The 15,189-nt window shown below is 41.3% G+C and overlaps 1 protein-coding gene across 1 annotated transcript; it reads left to right on the forward strand.

The window, feature by feature from the left end:
• On the forward strand, nt 5,308-14,892 carry LOC8057236 (serine/threonine-protein phosphatase BSL2 homolog). Its single transcript, XM_002464124.2, has 21 exons — nt 5,308-6,204; nt 7,111-7,171; nt 7,317-7,395; nt 7,739-7,818; nt 7,901-7,995; nt 8,110-8,209; nt 8,572-8,641; nt 9,823-9,924; nt 9,997-10,078; nt 10,620-10,799; nt 11,496-11,769; nt 11,877-12,117; nt 12,279-12,449; nt 12,605-12,843; nt 13,054-13,138; nt 13,226-13,324; nt 13,409-13,608; nt 13,692-13,767; nt 13,854-13,989; nt 14,061-14,197; nt 14,293-14,892. Exons 1-21 carry the CDS (start codon nt 5,802-5,804, stop codon nt 14,377-14,379), a joined length of 2,997 nt encoding a protein of 998 aa, XP_002464169.1. The 5' UTR covers nt 5,308-5,801; the 3' UTR covers nt 14,380-14,892.

The following is a 15,189-nucleotide window of genomic DNA, read 5'->3' on the forward strand; positions in this document are numbered from 1 at the left end:
CTAAATAAGGCTGTTTGCTTTTTCAGATAAATATAATGTTACTTCATTTATTTCAAAATTAATCAATTTCTAGAGCTGACTATTTAAGTTTGACTAACGACATCAAATTAGTAGCACTACATACATCATAATATATATTTGTATGATGTGCTTATTTGGTGTCATACGTGATGTTACTCTTTCCTGTAAATTTGATCACATCTAAGATAATTTTACTTTTCAGTTATTCTACTAATTGATTATTGTAGGATATAGGCAGTACAGTACGTATGGACGAAGTAGAGTATACAATTATAAATAAACTCTCGCTTGCACCATGCAAGTTGCATGTAGGCCTTGTTTAGTTCCTGAAAAATTTTGCAAAATTTTTCAGATTCTCCGTCACATCGAATCTTTAGACGCATGCATAGAGTATTAAATATAGACAAAAATAAAAACTTATTGTACAGTTTGGTCGAAATTGACGAGACGAATCTTTTAAGCCTAGTTAGTCCATGATTGGACAATATTTGTCAAATACAAACGAAAGTGCTACAGTGTCGATTTCCCAAAAAATTTTGGAACTAAACAAGGCCGTAGTAAAATTTCCACCTACTTTTACTACTGTTTCCCTGAGCAGCAGCATGACGGTTTAACAGCACAGCAATCGCAACGTCGCAGGTCCTCACCTGAGGCCTTGTTTAGTTCGCAAAAATTTTCAAGATTTCATGTCACATCAAATCTTTAGTCGCATGCATGGAGTATTAAATATAGACGAAAATAAAAACTAATTACACAGTTTACCTGTAATTTGTGAGATGAATCTTTTGAACCTAGTTACTCTGTGATTGGATAATGTTTGTCAAATAAAAACGAAAGTGCTACAGTAGCCAAAAACTATACTTTTTGCGAACTGAACAAGCCCTGATCTCTTGTCTCTAGAAAAGGCCGTTGACGCCCCACTCCTCGCAATCGCAAGGTCGCAGGTCCTCACGCGCTCGCCACGTAAGCTGCGGTCCAGGTGACGCCGCAGCATCCAACAAGTGGCCTGCCGCCTTTGATTAGTTCACCCCGAAAACCAAAAAATTTTCAATATTCCCCGTCACATTGAATCTTGTGACACATGTATGAAATATTAAATATAGACGAAAACAAAAACTAATTACACAGTTTAGCTGAAAATCACGAGACGAATCTTTTAATCCTAGTTAGTCCATAATTAGATAATATTTGTCACAAACAAACGAAAGTGCTACAGTTCCGAAAAGTTTTCACTTTTCGGAACTAAACAAGGCCTAAACAAGGCCTGGGTTGACGTCGCTCGTACGGCGGCTGATCTTCTGCAGCCGCCGGCGGGCCGCATGGCTGCATGCACAGCCCCAAAGCCGTCCCATCCACCAGCTTTTACCCATGCGGCGGGGCCCGGCCGGCGCGCCGTCGCCAGCTCCGCACCATCCCTCCTCGCCGCTGTCCTGCGCCACGCGTGTCCCCGTTCCCCGTCCCGTGGCCGTGGGGACGGCGGCGGCCGCCTCTAGGCAAAAGGGCGCGTCGTGTTATTCTCTGGGATGTGAGGGGTCCGAGTGCAAAGATGTCGCCACGCGAGTGCTGGATGGAGCGATCCAGGCCGTCCAACGCCTCGACAGCTGTCTTCCTCGCATCGCACGGTCCCCGTGCCTCGTTCGTTTTGCTTCGTGTTTTTGTTTATGCTTGTTCTGATGTTTTGCAAATGCAACCTCTGATTTTCCTGATTCTTCTTCGGTAGTACTAATACCGTAATACAGATTTTTTATTAGGTGATCTAGGCCGAGCATTGCAACGCTAAGAGCAAGGTCAATAATAGAGCCAAGTGCTTGGCAATAAGCTAAGTGATTAGAGTCAAGTTATACAATAAGTTGTCTCATATTTATCTCTAAAACACATTCTCTTTCATATTCCTTCTCACAACACTTGCTATTTGGATCCACTGCTACCTATGCATCCGCGACCAGCTTGGTGCTTACATAAGAGCTAAGCTATCATCTTTCTCCTATCTTCTCTCCTCCACATCAGCATTAGCTTGGCTATAAGTCCATTATTTACCTGCTCTAAGGCCCTGTATACCCTATGGTCTACTAATCAGATTATATAATCATCCAAACATAATTGATTATATAATAGATTATTATAACCAATAGTTTTGATTACCATAATCTCATAATCCAGACGAGACCAGGTTAAGACTTGTTTGGAACGCATGAATTCAAAACAAAAGGAATGAAAGAAGTGCATGAATAGAACAAAGCGAAAAGTACAGAACTATATGATTTCAAAACACAAGAACAGAAACTTTGGAGTGTTTGTCACATTTACCCATGAAGCAAAGTTCTCGGCTTTAAAAATTGAGAAAACATTGCAGAAATTTTTCTTTTAGTTTTCATTGAATGTTTTTCCTTTGTTTTGTAAAGCAAAGGCTAGCCTTTCATTTGAAAAGAAATGCACATTTCCTTTGATCCAAACAGTGAGTTCAGAAAATTTTACGAAGGAATCTATTTCTTTGTTTTTTATTCAAAAATCTTCCACTCCAAACAAACTCTAGGGGATTATGTGTTGAAAGTCCAACTTGCCCCTCAACTTTTCAAACTATAAAAAATAAGATATACATTTCAACCAAAATAAATCATTATAATCCAGAGACCCCCAACACTATAGTTATTGTTTTATAATTTTGATTATAATAATCTTATGTATGATTCATATTATAATACTCTAGTTGTGATTCAAATAGGCTTGCACGTGTGAATTTTGATTAGGTGGGTGTTTTTTACACGATAGTTGACTATAAATCTGCAGTATTTATTCTTGTTTCTATTTATCTTTTCATTTGCCCACTAGCAAAAACAAAAAAAACAAAATGGCAGAGCATAATGTGTGTGTGTGTGCGCGCGCGCGCGTGTGGAATAAAAACAGTCCCAACCTAGAGAAATATGAGATTGTTTCCACACTACAATGTAAATACATACTGTACATAGAAGCCACATTTTTAGTGGATCTTTGTTTGAATTAAACTTTATCTAATCAAATATCTTCTCTCGTATCATCTACCAATCATATTGCTTCATATCTTGGTTTGTGTAGAAATAGTTTCCTATATACGAAATTATTTCCTTTTATATCTTCATTAACAACATTGTCGCATTATTGTTTTTCTTAGCTAGCATGCAATTAATGGTTGCAGAAACCATATAATTTTTGGGTTGAAAATGCGCTTATAAGCAGGTTCCCTTTGTCCCACCAAAAGGGGACCGCCGAGAAATGCTTTTTTATCTGATTCAAGTAGAAATACAGATAGAAAAAATCGAAGGGTATTTAGAAAAACAGAAATCTCATCAACACTACTTCGTCTACCCACTTCTATTAAAGTGCAGTCATACAACAAAAATCATTATGTAAACACGATGCATGGCTAGGTTCGCAGTCTAGGCTAGTCTTAATGGATTGATACCATACTCCTTAACCTAATACATTTTCACTTGTCCTATATTAACTCCTTTTGAGTTGAATCAAGTTCATAAATAAAAATAGTAATTATGATATCAAATTAGCCTCATCGGATATATTATGAAATGTATTTTTTATAATTATTTATCTCTTTGATATGGTATATGTGTAAGATTTACTTTTGTAAACTTGGGCAAACTTATGACGAGTTGACTTATAACAACTCAAGATTTCTTATATTTTAGGAGCGAGAGAATACCCAAAAATTAGGAGCCATGTGGCAAATTTGCTAATATGGTAGAGCATCTAATACGAGGGGAGAGGAACCTAAAAAACTAATCTCTTGTGTCCACTCTTAGTCCTTTCTAGGGCTCAATTTGTTAGAGTTGTCTACTATCTCTATTCTCTAAAACCCAAGTGTCATATCGATAAATCCACCTCAACGAAAGCTGATAATAAAAGATAACTTCTCCAATAACCTAGCTTCCACACATTTTCAAAGTTAATGTGAGTCCTAAAACACAAATAAAGATGATTTAAGGATATGTTGGTATCAACAGGTGGAAGGTTTTCCTTTCTCTCTCTTTCTTTGCAAAGTGAAGAGACTACACATTACATATGAATCATGGCGCATTTGTACATTTTAGAATCTTAGTCACTCACAACTGTGTTCATATATCGAGTGACCCCTCTTTGCCCCTTCCATGTTGGCTCAGGTTGACACGACATCACTCAAAACACCATAGAATCTTAACTTATGGGACATGGATAACATACATGATATTTCACATACGAGTTTAGTAGAAAAAACAATTCAATTAGCAACTCATCTCTATAAACAAATCTATACTAAATTTCATAGGTCATATGTAAAGTCATTTAAGTTTACGACCTCATTTACATTATATCAAAAGAGAGCTAATAGTTACATTATTTGTAAAATAGTTTAAGTTTAGGAGCCCATTGCTGTCGCTTTATAGGCCCTCTCCTTGATCTCCGCCTAGACCACCGCTAGTAAGATCAATAAGAAGGTCCCTATTTCTCGTTTTCAGCTATTATTTACATCTTAGTTTGCTGAAAAATAAACCAAGGTAAATTTATTGGTGAAGTCAAATGTTGCAATGACTTCGCTGATGGTCACGACAAGGTCACCATTGTGAACGCTGATTTCATCGGTATCAGATCAATTTGTAAACATTATTTGCAATGAGAAGGATGCTATTGGGCACTCCTAGCGGGATAGTAACTCTTCTAGGTCATCGACCTCAAAAAACTGAACGCCCAACACAATGTATCAATGGTAGGAGATGCTGAATCTACATCATATGCTGTATTTGGTGATTAAACCATTAATGTTCTTTTATCGCTTTATATACATTTTGGATTGGTTTCGTAATGTGTATGGCATGTTTAATGTTTGGGGATCTGGTTGGTGGGTTGGACATGAGGACTATAATCTGGCTTCGGTGTTTGACGGAAATGTTTCGGATTCTTTTTTCATACTATATGCTAAATTTTAATACAAAATAATTTTCCCTTCTCTAGGAAAGAGGTACACCAATCATTATCGTGGAACCATTCCACGTAACTGACTTCACTTGAATAAATTCTCGATCATCACCATATATCCGCGCAAGCGCAACACCTCATCAAGCAAGCGCTAGTTGCGTGACCACGTACTCGCACTGACATTCACGGGAGCGTCATCCGACAAGCAACGGCAAGCACCCCAGCTGCCCAGCACGATGCCCACGCCGGGCTCCATTTCAAAAAACGAGCGAAGCGCGGGGGGCGGAACGGTAAAACCGCCCCAAGCAAAACCAAAAAAGACGTTGCTAAAATTTCCTTTCCCATTTCCCACTCTTCTTCTTCTCTCTCTCTCTCTCTCTCTCTCTCTCTCTCTTCCACCTCGTCCTCCCGTCCCCTTCCTCCCGTCGCGGCCCGCCGCCTCCACTCCAACCAAGCCAGGAGGCCCGTCCTCCCCACCCCTCCCCAGATTTGCAGCTCGCACCCCGCGAATCCCCCGAATTCTCCCCCGCTCCCCTCGCCACGCCGCGCGCTGCTCGCGGCACCCGGAGCGGAGCGCACCCCTCGTCCTCTCCACCGCAATTCCCGAGGCGGGGGACGCTTCCTGCCTTGGCGCTCGCTCCTCCCTCGTGATCGGCGCCGCGCGGGCGAGGCGGAACGCGGGCGAATCGCGTTGCCCGGTGCGGGGGGAATCTAGGGTTCCGGCCATGCCGGCCGCGTCGTAGCGCGGGGGTCCCTGCCTTCGCCGCCGGCGCGTGTGGAGATCTCGGGGCCTCCGAACCCTAGGGGGTGCCGGGGAGGCCGGCAGCTGCTGAGGCATGGACGTGGACTCGCGCATGACGACGGAGTCCGACTCCGACTCCGACGCGGCGGCCGCGGCCGCCCACGGGGGCAGCGCTGGAGGCTCGGGGTCCGGGAGCGAGACCTCGTCATCGTCCGCGCCCTCGACGCCTGGGACGCCCGCGGCAGCCCCGAACCCGGCGGCGGTCGGCGCCGCGGGGCCGAGGCCAGCGCCCGGGTACACGGTGGTGAACGCCGTGATCGAGAAGAAGGAGGACGGGCCAGGGTGCCGGTGCGGGCACACGCTCACGGCGGTGCCGGCTGTCGGGGAGGAGGGCACGCCTGGATACATCGGACCGCGGCTGATCCTGTTTGGTGGGGCCACCGCGCTCGAAGGGAACTCTGCCACGCCGCCCTCTTCGGCCGGGAGCGCGGGGATCCGTATGCTTTCTATCTATCTTATATATATGGCTTGTGTTTTCTGATTTTGGGATTTTGGAATGTTGGTAGGCCTTGTCTCGCCCTAGGGTTGTTCTGGGTTTGCTTGTCATTCATGAGGTTCTGGGCTGGGCTGGGCTGAATTTTGGATGTGGTGTAACTTTGACTGAGCAGTTTGGCATTCATATGAATTTTTTGGGATTAATACAAGCTTATCTACATAAAATCCTTGTCATAATGTGGGTGCAATAATTCTTAATGCTAATTTCTAGTGGCAGTTAGAAAACTGATGATGGTCTGATTTTTACTCAGTCTGTAAGTATAAGCCGTCATGTCATTTTTAGATTATAATTCGGCTAGTTGCACATGAATTAAAGCCTTTACAAGGAATTCAATTGGACTTTATTTGTGAAAACAGAGACTTCAGATTTTGTTGGGTGATTTGCTGTTTTACTTAGAGATTAAATACAGTAGTGCTCCACCTGATAGTTTGGTTTCATCACACTGCTAGGTGCTAGCTACAGTTGAGTGTCAAGAAGTTATGATGATTGGTTCTCTTGACGGAAAGTTTAATTAATTGGAGCTGAATTGGGTGTTATACTGGGTGCATTTTATCATTTTTATGCCTGTTTTAGGCTTCTATCATAATAGCAGGAGGTTTCTTTTTGGGCAAGTTAGAAAGTGTATGGAACTATTTCATGACTGGCATTAGTTGGGAATTTAAAGGCTTTTCTTTGGGTTACCAATTTGAAACATTTTGCAATGTACAAAAGGAATTTAGTTGCTCGGACCTTTAAATTGTACTTCATAATGAAAAAGTAAATGGTTCTGCTGCGGGTATGGAATGCCATTTTTGTTTCCCAGTCAAACATAAAGGTGGGTTTCTCACTGATCTCTTCCATTTTTTAGGTCTTGCTGGTGCCACAGCAGATGTCCATTGTTATGACGTGTCATCGAACAAGTGGAGCAGGTAGAGTATTCCGTAAATGATTTGACATTTTTCAACATTTGGTACTTGGTGCCTTGATTTAGTTAAGTTTGTTGGTAGCATGGTGATTATATTGGCAATATGCAGAAATCTTCAAATATATCTAACTACAACTGTACTTTGTTAGGCTTACCCCACTTGGAGAGCCTCCTTCACCCAGAGCTGCACATGTGGCAACTGCGGTTGGAACCATGGTGGTCATTCAGGTATTTATTTTTACTACTGGTTAGTGGTTACATTATTTGCTGACTAGGCTGGTTTCAACTTATCATTTGTTATAAATCTGTTCTATTACCAACTATCTGACTAAACATTTGCCCCTTTATGGTATATGGAGTAAATGATTGTCCTTCATTGCAGTATAAATATTTGTAATACTTTCAAACTCAGTACCAATTTACCACACCAAAAATCATATGTCAAAGCAAATCCAGGGAAAGTAGCCACTAGCCAGTATTGATACACCTAGTAAACTTCACTACTAGATTGTCTTAGAGGCTCTTTGAGTGGATTCAAAAGTTTCGTCTCAGCATTATTTTTATAATTTAGGGTGGAATTGGTCCTGCTGGTTTATCTGCAGAGGACCTTCATGTTCTAGACCTTACACAGCAACGACCGCGATGGCACAGGTAATTAGTATTCTCAAACCTGAGTTTAGAATTGCATATAATTATTTTTCATATTGCTGCTAAGGTTGCTGCACATATGCAGAGTGGTGGTTCAAGGACCTGGTCCAGGTCCACGATATGGTCATGTGATGGCCTTGGTTGGGCAGAGATTTTTGTTGACTATTGGTGGAAATGACGGTAATGCAAACCTCTCTTCGACATCTGTAAATTTTTAAATAACGTTTCCCTTCACTATGGCACAACCTGAATGGTCCCAAACTTCCGATACTGGAACTGTTTTTATGTCTTTAGGGAAGCGGCCTCTGGCGGATGTATGGGCCCTTGATACTGCAGCTAAGCCATATGAATGGAGGAAACTTGAACCAGAAGGTGAAGGACCACCTCCATGCATGTAAGTATGCTAATAGGGACATGGACTAGTTTTTTGTTGTGATTTGTGAAGTATATTAAATTGAGCTGAGCCTAAGATGAATTTATTAGTTGCTGACTTGAAACAAAAAAAAAAATCTATGACAATAAATTAAACTGCATTGACCCTCTCATGCCATATTGCTGTATAAGTTTTCTATGAGACTATACTACTTATTTTGTATGGTATAGAAGTAGCTCGCTGTGGCAGTGAGTCCCACCATGCTACTAATCAGTTTCTTGTGATCTGATCTCATGAGTTTACATTCTTTCTGACTTAAAAAAAACTGAAAATGGTTTGTTCGGTATTGTTCTGTAATTGTCCTGTGGGGTGCTGTTGTTCAGGTATGCCACTGCAAGTGCACGTTCTGATGGACTTCTCTTACTTTGTGGTGGGAGGGATGCAAATAGCGTGGTAAGTAATTGATACAACCGAACCTTTTCGAGAGAAAGAAAATGTTAATGGCTAATTAATTAGTGTCACTGCTCTGAAAGTAATACCTGCCAAGCCTTTGTTCTTTTAGCATTTATATAGTCGTGCCATCCAAGAAAGGTTGAAAAATGAAGCAGTTCCCATGGAAATCTCATATTAATGTGTAGTACATATAAAACCTGAAGCTGGACTTTTTATGAAACAGTAGCTACAGAAGAAATTAGAATTTTAGATACATCACAATGAAACTGAACAAAGTTGTGCTTTGTCCATCTGAATCAGGAGGAGATTAAGTCAACCACGTTTGGCACATAGTTATTCACTAGTAATCAAGCTGACAAAAAACAACCTTTCCAGTCAGTGAAGCAAATTTTTATATCGTGGAGATGTCTACTTACTTGCATTGAAAAAAGTAGCAGAAGAGATCTATTGTGCCATGCATCACGGATGGTGATACGGCATTTGTCCAAAAATAGGGTTACGCCGATACGGTGAGGATATATAAATGTATACCTTTTTACTTAAATATCGGTAATACCACTAATAAAATGTATAAATAAACTAAAGTTAAGATTCCCTAGTAGTTAGCTATTTTGGTCCTCCACGCATGCAGCTGCCGCTGCCACTTGTTCTTCTTCCTGACTATATCTCTCCTCTCCCAATTAGCTTCACCATAGCATCAATTGCTCGCAGCCTGTGACTATCTTACACCACCCACTAGCAAAATGCCCTCCTCATCTCTCTATCACAGTATCACCCTTGGCATGCGCTCTTCTCGGACCCCAGCCACCTTCCAGGCTCTCCCTAGTTCTCCATCTCCCTGCTACTATCGCATGAATGGAAACGTATCAGATGGAAGTATTGGCAGTTAAATCTTTGTTGTTACTTTCCAATACGCATATTGATGTATCCTGCTGTATTGGATACGGTGGCATACAACAGCCTAGCTGATGTATCGGTGATACATAGTTGTGTTTATGCACAGTGGCTATGTTCTTTATGGTCTATACTATAATCATTACATCTAGTCCTACAAGTAACCTCCCTCTCCCCCCCTCTCCTTATCAAATATTCAAATACCACTTTTACCTTTTTTGTTGTTGTTGATTTGGTATCAGTACTAGTTTTATTCTTATGTGTGTATACTTTTGCAAAACCTCCAGCCCTTATCAAGTGCATATGGTCTTGCTAAACATAGAGATGGGCGCTGGGAGTGGGCAATTGCCCCCGGTGTCTCTCCATCGCCCAGATACCAACATGCAGCTGTAAGCTATTTGCTTAAACTTTTTTTAGTTCCCTGTAAGGTCCTGTTGTAATGCTTGCTATTTGTTGTTTAGGTTTTTGTGAATGCACGTCTTCATGTGTCAGGAGGTGCTCTTGGGGGTGGGCGGATGGTGGAAGACTCCTCAAGCGTTGCAGGTTCTGGTTTTAAGATATTGAAGCAACTCAAGTTTTATATATCAAGTTGTTTAATACCTTTGAAAAGTGTCCTGTGGTGCCATTAATTCGCAGAGACAGTCATTGAATGATTCCATGGGTTCCAAGCTCAATTAAGTTTTAGTACCGCATCAGTTCAATTTTTTTTCCCAAAAACACAATAAGTGTTCTGTTATGTGTTTATGTCTATTTCTGTCAACATATATGCATTGCAGATGTACTTGAATACTCTAAATGCTCTAGTTACTTTAAACAATTTTCTTCCATAAGACACTTGCTAATGATATCAACATGATGTACTGTACTCTTTCCTGTTACCTATGATGCTGTGCAGTAGAAACTGGTCCCCCCCCCCCCCCCCCTTTTTTTCCTAGCATTTGAATTGCCTTGCACTCATGCCTTGTTTGGTATATGTATCCACACTGCAATTACCGCAGGTTAACACTTGTGTGGGCGTGTGGCAACCTATTGTTGATATTAGTCTTTTCTTTCTAGTAAGTTTGTGTTGTTCAACTTGTTTCAGTACTGGACACTGCTGCTGGAGTCTGGTGTGATACAAAATCTGTTGTTACAACTCCTAGGACAGGAAGATTTAGTGCAGATGCAGCAGGAGGTGATGCTGCTGTTGAGCTTACACGACGGTGCAGGCATGCAGCAGCTGCTGTTAATGATCTAATATTCATTTATGGAGGTTTGCGAGGCGGTAAGATAATTGGGTTAGACACATGTTTCTTTCTCATATTTCCCCACTTTTTGCTTGTTGACCAGTGCTGTGTCATTTCTCACATTTATAGTTTTTTTTTTTAAAAAAACACAGATTATCGTGAATTGCCTGTGGCTTATTCATTTTACATTATACTGTTGAGTGTGTACTGCATGATGAGGTTTGACTTTGCAGGGCAATGGGCCATCAGAATTGTTTCTGCTTTGTTTAAAATCGATACATACTGTCTTTTATTGCATCTATCTTCTGTTGTGTGAGACGCCATTTATCACTTCTGATTCACTACATAAAGATCAGTAAATGAAGTGTATAATCTTGAGGGCCCAAATGACCATGTTAATAATTTATTTATCTGGGTGGTTGCTCACTGTTGAGTGGGTACTGTGTCATTGAGTGGTAGTAAATTTTGTTAATGCAAGCAATTAGTTATTTCTTTTTTTGCTGGTTTGGCTTTGCATTTGCATTTGCATTCTCATCATATTATATTTATTAATACTTAAAATGATTATAGTGGAATTACTATGTTTTGCCCCTGACTTTAAATTGGATAAAGCTACTGTTCAGTTTCTCATTTTGAGTAGTAATGATCATGTTTATAATGTTTCTAGTATTGCATGATATGGTTTGACCCACTATTGCTTATTGGTTCCTAACTTACTGGAGTTAATATCGTAGGGGTACTTCTGGATGATCTTCTTGTGGCTGAGGATCTTGCTGCTGCTGAAACAACAAATGCTGCTAATCATGCAGCAGCAAGTGCAGCTGCCACAAACTTGCAAGCAGGACGAGCACCTGGGAAGTATGCATACAATGATGAACGAACAAGACAAACAGCTACAGAATCAGGTCCTGATGGGGCTGTAGTTCTTGGGACTCCAGTTGCACCTCCTGTAAATGGAGACATGTATACTGATATCAGTCCCGAGAATGCTGTGCTGCAAGGACAAAGGTACATGTATTACATTTTATGAATGTATTCCTGTACTGCTCTATGAGCAAGTTAATAATATTTTTTCAGTAGCTATTTCATTCTGATGAGTTCAGAATCCTTCACAGGAGATTAAGTAAAGGCGTGGATTACTTGGTTGAAGCATCAGCAGCAGAGGCGGAGGCAATCAGTGCTACATTAGCTGCTGTGAAGGCCAGGCAGGTTAATGGTGAGATGGAGCAGTTGTCGGACAAGGAGCAGTCTCCAGACTCCACATCGACCACCAAACATTCAAGCCTCATAAAACCAGACAGTACTCTTTCTAACAACATGGCAGTTGCACCTGGGGTTCGGTTGCACCATAGAGCCGTGAGTAGAATACATGTTTGATTTTTTCATTGCACTTTTATAGCTATTTTTCACTTGACATTTTAATGCTGTGTGTCTACTTCTGAACTTGTTACTGGCGTCCTAGTAGAAGTTATTTGCACAATGACATCACACTTTGTTTTTACTTTTTCCCCTTGCAGGTTGTGGTGGCTGCTGAAACTGGAGGTGCCCTAGGTGGCATGGTCAGGCAGCTATCAATTGACCAATTTGAAAATGAAGGCAGAAGAGTCAGCTATGGCACCCCAGAGAACGCAACTGCAGCAAGGAAGTTACTAGATAGACAAATGTCTATTAATAGTGTTCCTAAAAAGGTACTTCCCATCAGTCTAATATATGCTCTCACAATAAAACACTAGTGCTTGTTTAGGTTAATAAGAAATGATTTTAGCTTTCAACACGATAAATGAAAGCTTCCAGTTACTTAACCATTTGCACCTGTTTTGTGTCTGCTGCTATATTTATCTAGGTAATTGCATCTCTGTTGAAACCTCGTGGCTGGAAGCCCCCTGTCCGGAGGCAGTTCTTCTTGGACTGCAATGAAATTGCAGATCTGTGCGACAGTGCTGAGAGAATATTTTCAAGCGAACCAAGTGTTTTGCGGCTTAAAGCTCCTGTTAAGATATTTGGAGATTTACACGGACAATTTGGAGACTTGATGAGGTTATTCGATGAATATGGTGCACCTTCGACTGCAGGTGACATTGCGTAAGTATATCTTTCCTTTGAGAATGAAAACACTACACTTATCCTTGATACATAATTAACTGATGTTTTATTTATCTGTGACACAGTAATCTTGTATCACTGAGCCTACTAAAATGACCCATATTATCGCTATAGTCTTGACTCTAGATGGAGATTTTTCTACTTCTGGGGTCTTCAGCTCATATTTTTATCTTTTTTCTTACCGTGCAGTTACATTGATTATCTATTTTTGGGGGATTATGTAGATCGTGGCCAGCATAGTTTAGAAACTATCACTCTTCTTCTTGCACTGAAGGTATCGGACTGTGCACTTACGTTCAAACTATGTAGACTACTCTAGTTAAGGTATAATCTTCACATATTCAAATACTGTGTATTTCAGGTTGAATATCCTCAAAATGTACACTTGATTCGAGGAAATCATGAAGCTGCAGACATCAATGCTTTGTTTGGTTTCCGAATAGAGTGTATAGAACGAATGGTAATTACCTTTTCGTGTACTGAAATTCTTTACAAAACCACCTAGAGTCTTATGCTTATGTTGGTACTCTTTGTGAAAAAATAGGGCGAGAGAGATGGTATTTGGACATGGCATCGAATGAATAGGCTATTTAATTGGCTTCCTTTGGCTGCACTTATAGAAAAGAAAATCATCTGTATGCATGGTGGCATTGGTCGGTCAATCAACCATGTTGAGCAAATTGAGAATCTTCAAAGGCCAATTACAATGGAAGCTGGCTCGGTTGTCCTCATGGATCTTCTGTGGTTAGCATTTTCAGCGACTCCTACAGCCCACCCTTGCATAATTGGTATTCATTTCATTTCATATCTTGTTCTGACTTTTACAGGTCTGATCCAACAGAGAACGACAGTGTTGAAGGACTGAGGCCCAATGCCCGGGGTCCTGGTCTTGTTACATTTGGGGTTGGTGCTTTTAGTCCATGTGTCGTTTATGTCTTCTCTACTTTCTGACCCTTCAGTTTCTTGTGTTCACATTTTGTTGTTACCAGCCTGATCGGGTTATGGAGTTCTGCAACAACAATGATCTTCAGTTAATTGTTCGAGCACATGAGTGTGTGATGGATGGCTTTGAGCGCTTTGCTCAAGGTCACCTGATCACTCTTTTCTCTGCAACAAATTATTGCGGTGAGATTTCTTGTGAAGATCTTGTTTCATTCTTTACTCAACACAATTTGTTGACATGGATGCACACACAGGTACTGCAAATAATGCCGGTGCGATCTTGGTTTTGGGTAGAGATCTTGTGGTTGTGCCAAAACTAATCCATCCTTTGCCCCCTGCAATTACGTCACCTGAGGCGTCACCGGATCATATTGAGGACACATGGATGCAGGTAACTCTAATATTATTGCAGAGTAGTCATGTTCCGAACTATTTGGTGCTTCAGTCCACCTCTTAATACTGTGTGACCTGTGGAATGAAATTCAGGAGCTAAATGCTAACAGACCACCAACTCCGACCAGGGGGCGTCCCCAAGCAGTAGCTAATGACCGGGGCTCTCTCGCCTGGATATAGTAGATTCACCACACATTGGTTGGTATGATCCATATGAAGCCTGAGTGATCAGGATCTTGTTATTTTCATTTGTGTTCGGGAGAGGGGCTGGTCCACAGCCATACCGAAACGAAAGATTGATGTACAGGGAGCAGAGGGGGCTATAAAGTCGGTAGAAGGGAGCTTGATCTAGGACAGTGCTCTCCAATTCGTTTCATTGAACACAAGTAGCAGTGCAAATAGAACTCATCCAAAGATCCGTGGAGGCTTCACTTGTATATACTCAGCTGGGTGGATAGGGGGGGTGGGTGTATGGTGTGTGTTTTTGGTATCCAATTGGAATGGCAAAGGTAATAGTGTTATTGTACTAGGTATTCTTTCCTTTTTCTCTTTCTCGGGGCCTAGAAGTTTCTCATGTTGCAAAGTGTTTTTGAGCTGCCACAGGGATTTGTCAGGAGGGCTCGCGGTCCAGTTGTTTTGTATAATAGTGCTCTCAACCTCAATGTAATTTCAGACAGATGCTGATGTGTACAATTTTGTGTTCTAAGGTTTGAGAATTTTTGGGGTGGAGAACGGACGGTTTGATTTATATAGCGGAGGTAAAGAGCGGTTATATACACCTTTGATGTGCGATTTTACTGAACGTTTCTACTATTTTGAATGTGTATATTACACAGGTGGGTGCGTTTAATATTTGGTATAAATGTGGTCTTCTGGTGTTTTGTGGCTTAGGTTAAGTTCTAGGCTCCTAGCATGGGCGCCTCAAAAACCACTTGGTATGCCTCCAGCTAGAGTCGGAGGAGCAGGCGCCTTTCCAAAAGTTCCTACATG

Source organism: Sorghum bicolor, chromosome 1 (assembly GCF_000003195.3).
Source record: "Sorghum bicolor cultivar BTx623 chromosome 1, Sorghum_bicolor_NCBIv3, whole genome shotgun sequence".
In the NCBI taxonomy this organism is placed as follows: Eukaryota; Viridiplantae; Streptophyta; class Magnoliopsida; order Poales; family Poaceae; genus Sorghum; species Sorghum bicolor.